Genomic DNA, 17672 nt, shown 5'->3' with positions numbered 1-17672 from the left:
GTTGCCACCATGACTTAGATGAGGTTGAGTTGCAACTACAAACTGTAACAAATCACTTTTTTTTTTTACTTTTTGCGCACCGGTGTTTATAACAAATACTTAGCCATGTGCGATTTTGTAAGTTTGTTGCTGTATCACCAGCGACGACCGACAAGTGCTAATTCAAGTCTATGTACCTAGTCACCTTGGCGTTTACAAATGCATTTGCCCCCCATACATACATGGCAGGGATGAAAAAGTAGGTACAATTGTACCGTTTTTCGACGTTTCATGACATAAAGGTACATTAGGTACAGACACTAGATTTTGCCGTGCTAGTATATTTACTTTGCTTTCATTTTGAAGAATAAACAATTCTAAAGAAAAGTGGTCAAAAGGAAGAATCTAAAAATTAAAAAAGTCATATTATGTACTATCTTAAATATTTTACATTGCATTTAGAGCAGCCACTACGAAAAATTAACACTTTGCTTAGCTATCCTCAAATTCGTATTTTTTTCTATAAATTTTAACGGTTATTTTCACTAAGTCAAATTCAATGGCATTTGCGGTCAAATGAGTGAAAACAACTTGTCAAATGGGACTAAAAGATGGTCTTTTGATTGATTTAGATCAGAATAGGCCTTCAGGCGTGTACATCCGCTGCTAAAGCGGCTATTTTTTGTAAGTTTTTGGCCCATAATATCATCGATAAAGGTAGGGATAAAGAAAAGAAAGTTGTGTCAAAATATGGCGACAAATTTTGTTGTCAAAATATGACATAATGAAAACCAGCCTTTATTCACACATACAGTCCAGTGTCTAGAATGTTTTCAAATTTCACATTTTCTTTAGATGAGAACTATAGCTATTTGACCCATATTCGCTTTTTGATTTCTGGAAATATATTTAAAATGCTTTTGAAGTTACTTCCTGCAATTTGATTATTTTCTCTAGACTTGCTGCACCTATCAAAAGGAATAGGATAAATAAGCAGACTTTTCCTGTTGTTTTATAAAAAGCTGGATAAAGAAGTATACTTCGCAAAGTGTGTTTTTTTTGTCTTTTTCGCCAATATTTTTCAGTAGCCATAATTAGACAAAAACAACGCTTCTCCGATTCCCATTAGATTATATGTAGTCTATAGATATAGGCTCAGTTAAAAAAAAAAAAAAACATCCATCTTTTGTATACATGTTTTAAATAACATTTATAAAAAAAAAACTACAAATGAATGATGTATGTAACTTTCTTAGGTACAATCTGTCTCATTTAGGTACATTTATTTTATGATATTAGGTACAATCTCAAATTTCCATTTTTCAACCCTGATACATGGGAACATATACATATATGTATGTATGTATGCATGCATGCATGTATGCATGTTGAGATTGCTATTGGTGCATGTGCGTATGTTGGTGAAACTCCAATAAATAAATGCAATTACAACACCAACAAACATCGACGATTTAAAGGCGGGTTGTAGCGATTAAATAACATGGCGTGTGGCACGTGCAACAAATGCAACACTTGTGTTAAAAAGCATTTGTGATCTAGTTTTACTGTACATGTGTACATATGTATGTATGTATGTATGTGTATTGAATGTGTAGGTACATACACATGTGCTAATGTTTGCACACTTTGTACCTTTGTTCCGTCGTTGTCTGCCACAGCGTTTTTATTTATTTAAATACGTAACATGATAACTGTTGTTATGCAGCTTGAATTGGTGCTTGCGGTGCCATGTCATCACTGCCGCATAACAAATATCGCTTACACACATGCCCCAAACACACACACACACACACCCAATCGCAGGTACCGTGCGCACCGCCGCGAACACAAATATGCAAGGACGCTGCACGCAAAGCGATCGTTTAAAAGCGGCAATTTGCGCCAAAAATATTTGTATTGTAAATTTGTGCCATTGACACAAACATTCGCCAACTACCTACCATCGACCGCGCCTGCCCGCCCGCCCTTTCGGCCACGACCATTAACTTTGACGATGGCGACCACCAAGCACCCTGGGGAAAGTTGAGAATTAAAAGCTTGAACAGCTTTTGTGGCAAATTGCATTTTGTTGCTTTGTTTTTTTTTTTGTTGTTGTTGAACATGTTTATGCAGCGAGCAAGTTTGTGCGAGAATGCGTTTGTTATTATGTACATACTTATAAAGTTAAAAATATATCTAAATATGCAAGTATGTTCTTAGTACATACAGTGTTGCCGTTGTGCGACTAAAGGGGCAATTTTTGTCCCATCCGATAGGTGTAGCGTAGCGAAAATATTTTAACTGTTTTATGTACATATATATGCATATGTGTAAGGGGTGTTTTAAACGATAAAATGGGTCGTACAACTTTGACAAGTTCAAGCTGAGCCTAGTCTACTTCCAGATATTTACTATTTGCCAGGAACTGAACTTAAAGCAAGGACTGCTAGTGAAAACTCCGGTAAAATGGTGTCGCAAAGGACCGACCGTTAGTGAGGATTTTTGACCGACCAGCCTTTAAGGATGCTGAGCAAGGAACACCCTGTATTTCCAAATACATGTATACATGTTGCATGCAACATATTTAACGGGTTCATCCTTTGTTACGCGAAAACCATAGCAAAATTTAGACATGTAGAACTTTATGAACCCCGGGTTTTCGAAAGGAAAATCTACTATCACTATTTTATTGGGCCTCACAATGCGTGTTTCAAATAGGTTTAGAGAAAATGCTCGTACCGTTAATCATACGTAAACTCGTCCTAATAGGCGTTCAGCCCAGTCGTCTCTATTGGCCGCTTTCTTATTTCTTCGGCGGCCTAATTTCACTTTTCAAAATACTGTCGATGGCGTAGCTGGCGGAGTTGAATGAGGGTTATTTTTTCTAAGCGCAGCCTAAGGCCTCCAACGCGGAAAGGTGTTCTGCGCAAAAATGCTGTGGATGGCGAAACCCGAGTTTACATTTTTTCTGACAAAATGCTAATTTTACCACATTTTCAAATAGGTCCCAGAAGTCTGTAGAGAGATCAGAGAGGGGAAGGGCAACTTTTCTTAAAGTTTGGACTATTCCCTCTTTAATGGATGGGTTTCGTTCTTTGAAATTTTCTTTTTCAGAGTGCTATACAAAGGGTCGACGGGACGACAGGACGACGGGAGTACTGGGGCTGGCGGGCTTGGACCAAGATTCCAAAAAAAGTCTGCCAATGCGCACATACCCAACCATATTCCAGGCGGAAGTCTTGGCAATCCATGTCTGTGTTCGATAATGTCTTCGGAGAAGAACAGAAGGGGCGCGAATAAATATTATGTCGGATAGTCCGGCAGCGACATAAAGGCTTATGGACAGTTGTAAAACTCTTCTGTACATCGTCGGAGCATATTATTTGTGACGGTCCACGTATCACGAAACGTAGACTGATACACCTTGGGGAACGATTATCTTCTCCATCCAAAATTTGGAACATGGCTCTCTCCAACGTGCTTAATTTGTTAAATAGCCTGCGCATCATAGAATGACACCGAGCGCGGCTAAAAGGCAGCTTCTATTCTGTTTGGGACAAAGTGCATTAGGCAACTGCTTAAGCCCCACCTTTTTATCCAAATACGGAGGAAAATTTGCCCTAAAGCGCGAAGGGACAGGACTTACATATAAGCTCTCTCGTGGGTAGCAAGAAGCTTTCCTTCATAAAACGATGCTCTATAACTTAAACATTTAAATGTAATGCAGATTCCACTGATCTGCCCTTCGAATTCTTCCCAAAGCTCAGGCCCTTATATTGCCCTGCTAATCCGTCAATGACTACCTCTACCACCATTGCTAGGCAAAACCGAACAGAAATTCAGAAATCTTGTGTTAAAAGCTAACTTTTTACTAGAAAGGACTTTTCAATTTTGAAAAGTGAAATGAAAGACTCAAGGCGCTGGTGGCGTAGACTCAAAGCGCTCACACTCCGACGGGGCCAAGGACGATTTGTCACTGTCAATGGCACGGAATATAAAAAAAAAAGAATCCACCTAGGGGCGACACCAATGGCCCGCGTCTGCATACATGTATGTATGTATGTATGCATGTATGTATGTATGCAATACGTTTACAAACGTCCTAAAAAGTGAGTGAACCGCTCGTGCATGCTGCTTGACAAGTGTGAATAGAAAAATCACAGAAAATACAAGCAATAAAGTGTGGCAAAGGCAATTTAGGATGAAGCAGGCACACGAGTAGCGCTGTCTCAAAAGTCAGTCAGCAGCTGTATACTTACGGTTTTTGTACAGAAGTAAGTAGGTACGTAAGTATGTTCATAAGTGGGTAAACGAAATTTGCACAGAAAAATCGATACAAATACTTATGTGTGTACATGTGTGTGTGGAAATTAGAGTAAGGTGGATGGGCGCAATACTATAAATATGTATGCCATTTGACATATTTGGAATATTCAAATGCGGTCGCTAGCATACGTACCAGTTATACCGGTGTTTTTGAGGTCCGAAAAATTGATATCCCGAAAAATTTGAAATATCGCATTGATAGTAAGAACTTGTTTATGAATTTTAAAGTACACTGCCGGAACAAAGTATTGGCACAGCAAATTTATCACAATATATGCAACAACTTTCATTCTAATATTTTTCCGCTAATTTCGTATAAAAATATGGTTCATTCTACAACAAAAAAAAAAAAAAACATAAAAATATAATTCCTAAACTTTGTGTAAAACTCTCGAAAATTCAGCAAATTTTCATGAAAATTTTCAACTTTTTAATCAGATTTTTTAGAATTTTTTTGAGTATGCAGATTTGTAGCCCAATCAATTTTATTGTAATAAAGTGCAGGTTTTAAGTAGCTGGGTCTCTTCCATACAAAAAATTTGTTTCGAAAATACTTTGTATGGAAAAAATGCAAAACACCTTCAATAAAAAAATTCTCAAAAATCAACACGGTTTGTGACAAACTCCGAACTTGCATTTTTTTTTACTAGAATTAAATGGGCAGCAAAACTGCATACTCAAAAAAATTCTAAAAAATCTGTTTAAAAAGTTGAAAATTTTTATGAAAATTTCTTGAATTTTTTGCACAAAGTTTAGGAATTATATTTTTATGTTTTTGTTGTTGAATATTTTCAAACAAAATTGGCGGAAAAATATTAGAATAAAAATTGTTGCATATATTGTGAAAAATTTGCTGTGCCAATACTTTGTTACGGCAGTGTATGTTTTTTTTTTCTAAAATGCCGTCTTGACTGCAATTAACAAAAAGCCTGGAATTGTAATTTTAAATTGAAGCCTGAGCCTTTTTTGAAGAAGAATTCTACGAATGTAAAGTAACGGAGAGTTTTAAGAAAAAGTTACATAATTTTTTAATTATAATTTACCCTATGTTCTGGTAAAAGAAGTTCAAATATTTTGTAGTGGAGGGATAGGGAGAATAATAACAACACCGGTACAAAATTAGAGGTGTTTCCTTCTAACCAGGCCCATCTACCGACATGTATTCCGACCCGGTGAATCCGAACCTGAGGTCTGTTTGACTCGTTCATCCTCAAAATTTTGAGTTAATTACGAAAAAATGGCGAAAAATTCACCATTTCTGAATGGAGCAGAACAAACATTTTTTCAGAATTTGTTTGTTTTTACATTTTTTTATTAATCATTACCCACCACGCAAAACATGAGAAATAGGCAACAATTGTCAATGGCAACGAATTGGCAACTCGCGGATGATTAATTAATGGATTATTTTGTTTGCCATCCCTTCCTCTGACATCTGTAGGAGGTGTTCGGGGTTTCCCTCCGCTAGTAGCCGAGCATAAATTTCTTCTGGGCACAAAACAATGTTCCCCCGATCAAAGACACCGCTAAATTGTCGAATTATGAACCCTTTGTTTTGGTGCGTCGCCGACGTGAGTACACAATTGCGCTTTCTCGCATTCTTCCAGGTGGTAAAAGGGTCCACACGAAAGCGTTAAGCTCCGTACAGCGTAAGGCAAGCTATGCGAATACCATAAAACATAACTAATTAATAACATTTTCGAATGCCAAGATCGAGCGGTGGTTGGCTTATGAGATCCCTGAAACTCCCGCCGGCGCCTGAGTAATTTTTGAAATGTAGAAGTTAAACTGTAGAGAGAGGAGAGAGCAACACCCTTTGCGACGCCCTATTTAACTCTTTTTAGCTTCGAAATTTGATCTCGAAAGAGTACTGAGGTCTGTCTGAGGATCCTTATGATAATGTGCCATCCACAGCCTGTGTCGCGATGGATGGATGGAGGATGTCTTAATATCCTCAAGCGACGTGAAAAGGTAAGACATTTTACCTCTTTTCGTTTCCTTTTTACATACAAACATACATAGATATACATATGTACGGGTTCTTAGCAATCGCTACGATCGCTATTTAAATGGTAAGTCATTTATAGCGACATTCATTCTTGGCTGAGTGTGTAGTTAGTATAAAAGACTTTTGACGTTGATGCTTGCAGGAAAAAATTTCAAAAATTTCCATATGGCGTGCAATTTTCTCATTACATGCCAGTTGCAACACAACACCGTGCCGTAGATCGAGCGTCCTCACCTTTACCCGTCGACAATTACATACCTTTACAGTCTCCACACATTCACTCGGCGAGCTACAGCAACTTAAATAATGTCTTTTGCGGTTGTTCGCTTCAGCGATTTCATCAACGTTTGTTTGTTTTTTTTTACTGCACTCCACTCTATTTTAGCACTTCCTTAGTTTACACTTCGATTGCATTTTAATTTTATTTAGCTCCATCTGCGCATTGCTTCCTCTGCCTTGCCGCATTTCTATTTATTCCATTTGTTCTAAATCGTCGCAGTCATTGCTGCTGATTGTTTGTTTACTTGCTGGCCCATCAAATTGTTGCGTGTTTGCTGGTATTTACATGGGTAAAATGAGTGGCACCCTCTGCTCCGCGGTATTTACATGAGTAAAATGAGTGGCACCCTCCTCCACCTCCGCTGATGGTACTAAGTAGGTGGAGGGCGGAGGCGGGGGCGAAACCGCTATTTTCGATTTGCTACAATAATTACATTGCATTACACAGGCTGGCCAGGAATTGCATTGCTTTGCACTGATTGCGCAATTGCGACTGCTGCTGCTGGCGGTGACACAATTGCCCGCCAACCGAGAAATGTGTGCTGCCAGAAATCCGATTAACTGTGGTTCGTGACAAGGGCTGTTTGTTCCCCTTCTTAAACACGTCCGCTGTTTGATTGACTTCGCGTTGTAACTGTTGGGATTGCACTTTTTTTTCTAATTATGTTAACTCCATTAAACTTTTTTGTTTTTGAATCGCATTTTAATATACTATATATAGGTCTCGTTATGGCAGCATGACACGCACCCTGTATATGTGATTACTTAAGAGGGAGAATAGTTAATTTCATTTCAGGATCACACTCCCTCAGAGTGGCCTCCTAAATACCTGCGTCACATAAATGAACTTGGTTCCGAACTAAGAACAGAACTAATCGAATCCCCTTTTTCAATATCATAAAAGGTTCGGCACACTGAAAAATGACTTTAGCTACGACATCTACATAAATGTGTTTCTCTGAAACCTCCATGGTAAGTAACCATCAATGTGCTGGCGTCATCCTCCTAAGCTCGGACTACAGATCTGTTCAATCCAATGATTAGCTTGTTGTCTCCCCACAGTAGACTGTGAGTTTATATGACTGCTGATTTGTAGGACTCACGGATGGAGGTCAATTGTCCTTTTTTAATGAATAATCCATACTTTTTGTATGCTTATTTATAGGCGTTTCGTGCGGCTAAGATCCTGTTAAAGTTCCAGTGTTGGCATGAAAGCTGATTTCCAAATATGATGAGAAGCCAGACCTTTTCCGACCACTCGAACTAAAAGTTCTTACCAGGTAAATTCGTTCGCCTGGGAGACAAGATTTACTAACTGCTCGCCTACACCTGCTATGGGCGCTCGCATACGAAACATCATAAGAGATATATCGCTTGTGTAGCCCGTTCACCGCAGAAGGTATAATTATAAAGTAGGAGATATCGCAAACTTGGTATCTTATAAGTAAATATGTGTTTAACGACTATTTTCTTCATATTTGTTTTGATTCCGAGTAAGAAAGAAGTGGTGTAATTTTGAGAAACGCAATTTAGACACAACCAATCAAAAAAATACTACTTTCGCAAGACTTACAAAAGGATTTAGCGTTGAAGTAAATACCGCGTATTAAGCCCAAAATACAATAACGCAGTGGCAGCTTTTCGAAATCAGCTGTTTTTTAGAAAGTGTGGTGTCCAATGAAGCGACTCACAATACAACAGTGGCAGCTGGCAGTATTGCTCAGTTTGGCCCAAATTTTAAGTTCACTGCCACTGTCTTCAACGCAGCAAACTTCGCATGTTGAATTTGACATAAATAAAACACAGCCAACTTCTGTTTATGTCACTGTCACTAAATAAACAAAAGGGAATGTCAAAAAAGCACTCCTGCAAGAGGGTCCGAGTTCAATTACCATCAGACGGCGGAACATAAAATATAATTATTTTTCTCCTTAGTTACGAAAAAGCATCTGTGCGCTTCACAACGACATATTTTATAACAGACATACTCAAATTTAAAACGAGTTGGGGTGGTGCTCTTTCATATACAATTTGTGTTTTTGTAATTTAGCACGTTTTTTTTTAATTCTAAAATTTTTTTCCTCAGTGTATGATTTCCATACTTCTTTGGTATTCTCAAATCGTAACACTTAACACAGCAAATTGACTGTTCTCAGCTGAAACATATTTATTTCGTCAATTTGCATATTTTTGTCCCAGCCAATTGCCGATGCCAATATCGACGTTATTTGGATGTTTTTTTTTTTTTTTTAGTGGCAGCAAATCACTAGCCTTCCACTCAAATTCATGAGTACGAACATATGTATGTACATAGATGTTTGCATACATAAGTAGAAACCCTCGGAAACAATGCAGTTTATTTAGTTCATAAATCATACAGAATACCCAGAGCCAAATCCCGAGCGTGTATGAGAGAGTGTATAACAACAGGAAATAGTTTAAATGTGAACAGGTATGTATGTATGTGTATTTATACATAAGTATTTTGTTTTTATTTTTTTTGAACTCACCTTAATCGTGGCAATTCGCAGTACACCCAGTCTGTGACTTCTTCCAGCCTAACCTCCCTGTGTGTATTGGCCAAATCGGATTTATTGCCGACGATTACAATAGGAATGTCCTTGGAGAGGAAGTTATGTATGAAATGAAAAAGAGAAGGAAACGTTCAAATCAATGGACAATAGTGTTTATGTGAGTATGTATATATTATGTGTGTATCAGGAAGGATACAATTTCATACAACCAAATGGAAAAGCTGGCAATAAGAAATCACAAAAACAAAACATTGAAGGTATAGTAAAGTAATTTTAATTTTAAGTAAGTATTCTATTTTTTTTTTTTGCATCAATCTTAGACACTTTTCCTCCTCCTACCTTTCAAGATCAAGGAATACATACGTCACGCCAGCAGTGCATTATTTGAAGCTTCCAATCCCACTCGAACCAAGAAAAAATTCACTAGACTTAAATTTTTTAATTTTGTTACTTACACTGTGGAACAGCCGTTTTAGGGCCTCAAAGGTTATACTTATTAAAAGGTAATATTCATGCGTGGTAGTCAAACCCCAGAGGAATTTTCGATCAACGTCATCAAATATTTTTTACAGTGGGTTAAAGTTAGGGTTGCCAGATTTTTTATGCGCGAAATCAGTACGTTAGACTTTTTCATGCTAAGAAAATCAGTACTTTTCAGTACATTTTTAATCAAAGCAAAATTATGATTTAGAATTTTCTGCAGCGAATTTCTCGCTGGGATTTAATATTTGTGATATTGTAGAGAAGACCTTCCGTTTTTTCTCATTTCTGTTATATTTTATTCTCTGATTTTATTTGTTGCGTATGTCACATTACTCTCCAAGTAGTTGACAAATTGTTTTGCTTATCACCAATTGACACGCCCATCAAACAGAAATGATCGTACTCTGAATTGGCTATAGCATATACATACATATGTATGTACATGTTTTACACTATGCAATTCCAATTTAGTTAGGGATTTTTGCCATTGACGGGTTAATATTGAAAATAAAATGACTTTTCCACACCCCAAATGCTTTTGTGTGAAATTGTATTATTTACTTGCAATTTTTAATTAATTTCTGTTATGGAAATGTAAAATATTTGCGAAATTTAATTGGAAGAATGCAAGTTCATACATATAGAAAGGCCCTATCTCATACCGTCGCTGAAATACAAAAAGTTGTAACTATTTATATTACATTATTATTATAAGTAATTTTATTCAGTTACGGCTTTTTTGCATTTCAGCGACGATATGAGATGTTAGGTTAACGAAATGTATGTATGTAACAAGCATAAAAAAGTTGGAATTTTTGTTGCGCATGGAGCATAAATATTTAAACTTTTTAACAGAAAATGTTTTTGGCATTAAATTGGGGTAAATTTTGTAAAAACGAATTCTGTTAGTTAGCCTTTGTGTAAAACTATGAGAATGTATCTATTTACTCAAGCAGCTTGATAAACTTTGCTAATATAAAACAAAACTCCAAATTTGTAAGCTTCTAAATTAGCGGAACTGTAAATTGGTAATATTTATAGAACTATTTGGCTTGCCGTATGATTTATTTTCCCCCCCACTTCTTTGTCGCTTTGCAAAATTCTAATTTTTTATTTGGTTGTTGTCCAACTTAAGTACTTACCTGATAGTCTGCGCGCTGTTCGCGTATCTCTTCGAAACACTGTTTGACACATTGAAAACTTGCCGCCGATGTTGACGCATAGACCAGCATGAACGCATGGGCGGTGGCAATGGACAGACGTCGCATGGCGGGAAATTGCATATCGCCGGATGTGTCTAAGATGTCAACCTGGAAATATGAATTGAATTGAAAAGAAGCAGTGATTATTTTTATTTTGGGAATATTTATTTAGTATCTATTAAAAATAAAAAAGATGACGTGAGAAAAATTACAAAGAGCTTACAAAAAAAAAAAAATTAATAAAGTTTTTTTTAACGTTTTTTTTTCGTCCTATAGCTTTTCCCAAATGGGTCGAGACTACCTTTGATTTTGATCAGAAAAAAATACACTGAAACTGAAACGAAAATGAAAGATTTTAAATTTTTTGATATCTCTAATCTGTAGTTTTCGAACCAGTATTACTTAAATTTAAAGAAATAACACCAAAAAGAAATTTAGCCATTAGGTGATGCGGGGACGGATTTTTCATTTTTATGCCCCTAATAAAAGCTTGTCTTAAATTTTTTTTTTTTGATTACTTGTTATGAGTAAATTGAGAGCGTTAGCATGTTGGCAACTTTTTAAACTCATTTTTAAATTTGGCACTTGGCCGCTTGAAAAATTTACGCAGTTTTCCTGATTTTGTTGCACAACTTGTTTACAAAATTCATCTTTCCTTCCTTTTATACAAATTTTGACATAATTTTCAATTTATTTATGTATTTAAATCGATGCAAGCAAAGAGAGTAAAAAAAAAAAAAAATTACGTCGCACGTGGCGTATGAGCAATCTCTTGGACTCTGCAAAGAATTCTAAACATGCCAATTATTGTTTCGCTATAAGCAGTTTATTGCATTGCCTTTCAGATGAACGAACATATGCACGTTATTGAATTTGCAAATTTTCTTTTATTATTTTGTTCACTCACAATGCGAAATGAAGCTACTTGCATAAAAACTAACTATGTATTTCAAAGGCCAAGTGATTTCCATTTCAATTTCCCTGCAAACGAATGGAAAGTTCACTTACCAGCAATTCAACAATTCAAGTCACCACGGCTCGGCTCAACATTGGTTTGTTTGTTTGTCTATTTGTTCCACAAGCTATGTGCTAATGCATTTTTATTGCATCTGTGCATGAGCGAGACCTGAGCCCTTGGAAAATTTGCAATTAATAACAATTACGAGCAACTAATTGCAATTATGCCGACATTCTAAGAATTTAAATGCCACAAAAAGGTATTGATTGCCATCACATACATATTTCAACCAGCTTATTTATTTATATAAATATGTATGTATGTATGTAGGTATTTACTAAGAATGCATAATTACATAGGTACTCGTACATACATATGTATATGTATACACCGGTTGAAAGTTGGAAGTGAATGGTGAGCATTGAAAATTGAAATTTATTGCGAGGCAATTGTGCAGCAAAACCAAAAGCCAGCTGAGAGTGGCGCTGACATTCGATAGAGGAAAATATGCTTTCAAAATTGTTGCTTCAAGCTTTTAGATCTGAAATTGTTTTATTTTATTGCGCTGTTATTTTGTCGTGCATCATAAAATCGTCATTCGGTTTAGTTAAAAAATGCATTTATTTAAGCACTCGATTTATATTTGCTATAAAATGTTTAAAAACAACCACTCTGGCCATTAGCTTTAGGCGAGGGTGGTGACAAACATCAACAAAGGTCATACGCTGACCTCATCCCTGCATATATACATATATGTATGTATATTAGACTGCATCACCAAAAAAAAAGTTGCAGTTTTTCCGCCGGGATTACAAAATTTATTATATTTTAAGATGTCCACCAAAATATTTCGGAAAAATATTATGATTTAAGTGAGCTGGACCGATTTGAAAATACCTCCAAAAAATGGCGTTTTTTTATGAATAAAAAAGGTTTCTTTAAGAACTTTTTGAAAAAAGTCCCCTCAGATACTTTGAATTACTTTATTAACAAAGAAATAAAAATGGTGGAAAATACCGTTCCAATGGCACTTCTTAAGTCTAAGTCGGAAGAGTTTAGGTTCAGTTTTTCAAGTTTTTCTTATACCAATCTTTAAAAAAAGTTAAGAAACAGCATCAAAAATCTTATTAAATATTACGATTCCGTTCAAAATTTTTATTTTTTTGTATATTTTTATGTAAATTTTTTCAGCTTAACCATTTTGTCATTTGAGGGGATTTTTTCAAAAAAAAAATCTTTAAGAAACTATTTTTATTCATAAAAAAACTCCATTTTTGGAGATATTTTCAAATCGGTCCAGCTCACTTAAATCCTAATATTTTTCCGAAAAATTTAGGTGGACGTCTTAAAATATAATAGATTTTATAATTCCAATGGAAAAATAGTACGAATTTTTTTTTCTATGAGTAGTGATGCAGTATAATGTATGTTTTTGTATGTACCAATGCGTCTTGTACCGGAATTCGGGATCGTCACTAGACACGCATAAAAATATTTACCAAAAGAGACGCTTAAGAAAAACTTAGGCGAAGAAAGACGCGTACTCATAGATTTATACTTAGCCAAGGACTGTCACTTGAGCATCATTCCCCCAAATCTTTTTGGGGAATTTACATACTGTTGCACCCGCAAACATAGTCGACCGCGCGTAAATAAGTTTACGCGTCCTTCTTCGCCGGTCCGGGATTGGATGCCTTAGTATGTACATACCCTCCAGTACTGCTGGAGTCAATCGCTACTTTTGAACCGCTCCTGCACCGACTCCTAGGTAAGTAGCTACTCTATTAACCCGTGGTAGTGCACAGGGTAGTGCAGAGTCGAACCAGAGGGCGAAAAACTACGACAGAGGGCACCCATAAATCACGCAAGTGACTACTTTAGTAACTCCCAGTAGTGCAGAGAGAGCCGATGGTGACTACCGCCTAGGACATTGCCTTGTAAAAGTAATCGATGAAATACACTGCAAGTAGTCGGTCGGTAATTGACGGTGTTTATTAGGTAGCTACCGATTCAGCAGTCCTGTAGTTGCTCCCCCGTACTTCAGGGTACATACATTCAAATATGTATGTATGTGTGCGTACTATGATGCTCGCGCGCTGAGGTTGTTGCCGGAAATGGGTCTTATCGCATATTGATGTACATATTTAAATACTATAATTTATAAGCTACAAAATCGATGTAAATAAAATACACACATATGTACATACATACATACATATATACATAAATCCATATGTAAGGATTTTGGCTATTCGATAAGAAAGAGAACAACAAAAACAACGGCAATAGTAACATGCTATGTAGTTAATGGCCCGCAGGCGACGATAATTACAACAAAGTTTTTTGTTCTGCCACCGGATATTGGGTGGGTGCTGGTAATATGCAAATTAATTACTTTCAGCGACAAAAAAGAGATTATAGCAACATACACATGCATACATACATACATACGTGCAGGGACAACAGGCAGCGGTTCTGCAATGTTCCCTTTACCCTCTTATTTCCGACCATAACTACCTTTGCTTCGCCAACTGAGGCAGCCGGATTCGCCAGTCACCCAGCGTTAATCTCATTGGAGTGGGGACACTTTTTGTTATTGTTGCTGTTAGCGGTTTTGTTTTTGTCTTTGTTTTCGGTTAGTGAATGTGGAAAATCTTTTCTTTTTTGGTCTTTGTCACTGTACGAATCATTAATCAAATTCAAGCACACACACGTTCAAACGTTACTACAACAGGAGTTCATACCCTGCAGTACGGGAGAGCGACTACAGGACTGATGAATCGGTAGCTACCTGGTAAACTCCGTCAGTTACCGACTGACTACTTGAAGCGTATTTCATCGATTACTTTTACAAGGCAATGTCCTAGGCGGTAGTCACCATCGGCTCCCTCTGCACTACCGGGAGTTACTAAAGTAGTCATTTGCGTGATTTATGGGCGCCCTCTGTCGTAGTTTTTCGCTATTCTGCTTACGACTGGTTCGACTCTGCACTACCATGTGCACTACCACGGGTTAATAGAGTACCGTCCAATTTGGTTTTTTTTCGAATCTTGAAAAGCACTATTTAGGTGAGAAAGTCAAATGGCCTGCTGCTGACTGGCAATTTCATGCCCAAATTTTAGACCAAATTGGAATGAAACGCAAAAGTTATGACTGACAGATCACGGAGATCGATATTGGTTGGGACCGAAATGTTGTCTACGTTGACAGAAATTACTGGCAATGTGATTATGGACATCCGAACAGAGTTTGGTGTTTTGGGAGAAGCTTAGAGACCTCAAGTTTAGATCAATGCAATTATGTTGCAAAAAAGCGTCTTCGATGCAATCAAATCCTAACACAATATGTGTTTAAGAATGCTGAAGAGAACACAATCTCATAGCACAGCAGTCTTCCGGTGGAAGGAAAAGATCTGAAGCGGGACATAGGGAATCAGATTATCGCTTTTCCTTTGACACATAGTTCAATGAACGGAAAAAGCACGGAGCTTTTAAAGGCTCTTTTACACATGCTTTGTATTTACTCCGCGATTCCTATGATCATGTCCTGTAATGATGTACCACTCTTCGTGGTCAATGTCTATTTGGAGAGGTGCTGAAACGCCTGCAAATGATTCAGCAGTTGACTTGCCACCACAAGATGCGCTATATAGTTATTTAAGGTGCTAATTATTACTAAAGTTTTATGTACAACCATCAACGCCAGTCATTTTGTCAGTTGTCAATCATAGTTAATCAAATTCTCAAATTTCCGTTGTAATTGCCGTAACAAGCTAACTAATAACAACTAATATGTATACATATAAACTCGAAAGACAACTACAAACACAAATACATACATAGTATGTATGTGACAAATAAATTCCGTTGTCATGACAAATAGCTTATGTTCCGTTAAGTTACTAAACAGACGACGTAACGACAATATTAATCAGCCCAGCTGTTTTTGGCGATCTCTGCCACTTACATATATTCGCTCACAGAAAATAACATTTCAAATGGTGAAAATCGTAAAAGTCTAAAACATGAAGGCGGTCTAGGCTCTTATTTCCGAATACAAACACAAATTGTATATTCTGCGAATTTTAGTTACCAAAGTAGTAGTAGTAGTAGTAGTAGTAGTAGTAGTAGTAGTAGTAGTAGAATAGTGAATACTAAAAAAAGGGACAGAAGTCACTCCAGCTCTGGTTATTTATGGTTTTAATGAGCTTTTTGTAGGCATTCATAATGAATATTATTCGTAATTAATTTAAAACAGCCATTTGGGTCGCTTAAGTGTTTTGTAGGGAAGCACAACAGCGGGTAATACAAAGAACCGCATAGAATTTTGTCATTTAATTTCAGTTACCCGTAAAACTATTTACACACACACCAGTGCGCAGACAAGATGGTGTGTGGAACGGATGAATCACGTGCCAAAAACATTTCTAAGCAGGCGAGACAGTATAAGTGACACAACCGACCGACAGACAGGCACATATTTACACGCGCGTTGACATCCTTATTTGAATGCGAGTATGAACATACATACATACATACATACATACATATGTAGATGTCTAAGCACTTGTTCGGCCGGCAAATCCATGTTAAAATTTTCATCGGCGGGTGCTTAAACGAGCTATCCAAATGAGCAGTTCCATCAGGGATGCCAACTCGATTAAGGCTGATTCGCCCGAATTCCTTAGAAATTACCCTATTTCCAATGATATTCCCCTTAGATAACTTTTACTACTTAATGCACTTTATTCTCATTATATTCAAAAAATAACAACAAATACCATTAATTATATTGAGATAATAAGGATAGCATTTTTAAGTAAAACTAATACTTCTGGCTATATTTCGTAAAGCATACCTACTTATCATATATATCGGGCTTAAATGGATTATTCCTTAAGGCAGTGTCACACGATTGGTGTATTTTGTACAGTAGCACATTCTTTAATACCCACTCGGTTGCATGGGGAGATTATGGAAAGTTGTAATGGCTTTCAATTTCCCCAAAATTTGAAGTCATTCCCCGATTTCGCAGAGAACTTCAAATTCCACCAAAATCGGGGAATTCCCTGCTCTGCCCTTGGTTGGCATCACTAACATCCCATACAAATTTTCGTAGTGGAAGTATTTGCTCATTTTTTGCCTTTTCTTTAGAATTCGAAAATTATGTACTCGTCGTCCTAAATAATTTCTCGCATAACTAACGTCTACCGCCCACTTCCACAACGCTTCCGGCAGAATATGCACATACATACATTTTAAACACCGTTGATGTGAGTGTGTGTCCGTTGCTCATTTTGCGACGAGTCGCGACGAGCGTTTAATGTTGCTCATACGCTCCGTTGAACCGCAAGTTATGATTGCGCGTTTTTGTTGCTTGCATGTCACATGGCAGTATCATGAGCATTGCTTTAACTATAAAATATTTCGAATTGATTTTGTTTCTATTTTGCCTTCTTTTTTTGAGTTTCTTATTTAATTTTAAAATTAATTTGTCTTATCTTTTCATTGCAGTTCATTTGGCACATACACACGTACATACATACATACATATGTATCACAGTTGCCATCAAGCACGAATACCAACATTCTGCGAATGCCGATTTATTGGAAATTGTCCCAGGATTCGAAATTTTCAAGTCTGAAAATCGTAGCAGATCATTTTTTTTTCGAAATGAATGTCTGTATTATATATGTATGTATGTGTATATTAGGGTGGACCTAGTTTGTATGAAGCCAAAATATAATCTACTTTTTAATTGGAACACCATCTAAAAACGTGATTGTGCTTGCAAAACTATGAAATATATTATGAATATTATTCAGAACTTCCGCATTGAACCAAAAGTCTTAGACGACCCAAAAATGGTAGCAAACATGGAAATAAATGTTAAAGCTGTTTTT

At 36.8% G+C, this 17672-nt stretch overlaps 1 protein-coding gene across 1 annotated transcript in view; it reads right to left on the bottom strand.

Moving 5' to 3' along the window:
• Window positions 1-17672, bottom strand: part of LOC118743452 (GTP-binding protein Di-Ras2) — a gene marked incomplete at both ends in the record, with an annotated part of 53874 nt that overhangs the window by 20627 nt on the left and 15575 nt on the right. Inside the window, 2 exon segments of the mRNA XM_036476127.1 lie at window positions 9103-9212; window positions 10752-10919. Coding sequence (XP_036332020.1) covers window positions 9103-9212; window positions 10752-10919 — 278 coding nt within the window.

This window comes from Rhagoletis pomonella, unplaced genomic scaffold (genome assembly GCF_013731165.1).
Source record: "Rhagoletis pomonella isolate Grant_MI unplaced genomic scaffold, Rhpom_1.0 Rhpom_scaffold_00007, whole genome shotgun sequence".
Classification (NCBI taxonomy): Eukaryota; Metazoa; Arthropoda; class Insecta; order Diptera; family Tephritidae; genus Rhagoletis; species Rhagoletis pomonella.
Note: the sequence above shows the minus strand (reverse complement) of the source record. Positions and strands in the feature narration are given on the sequence as shown.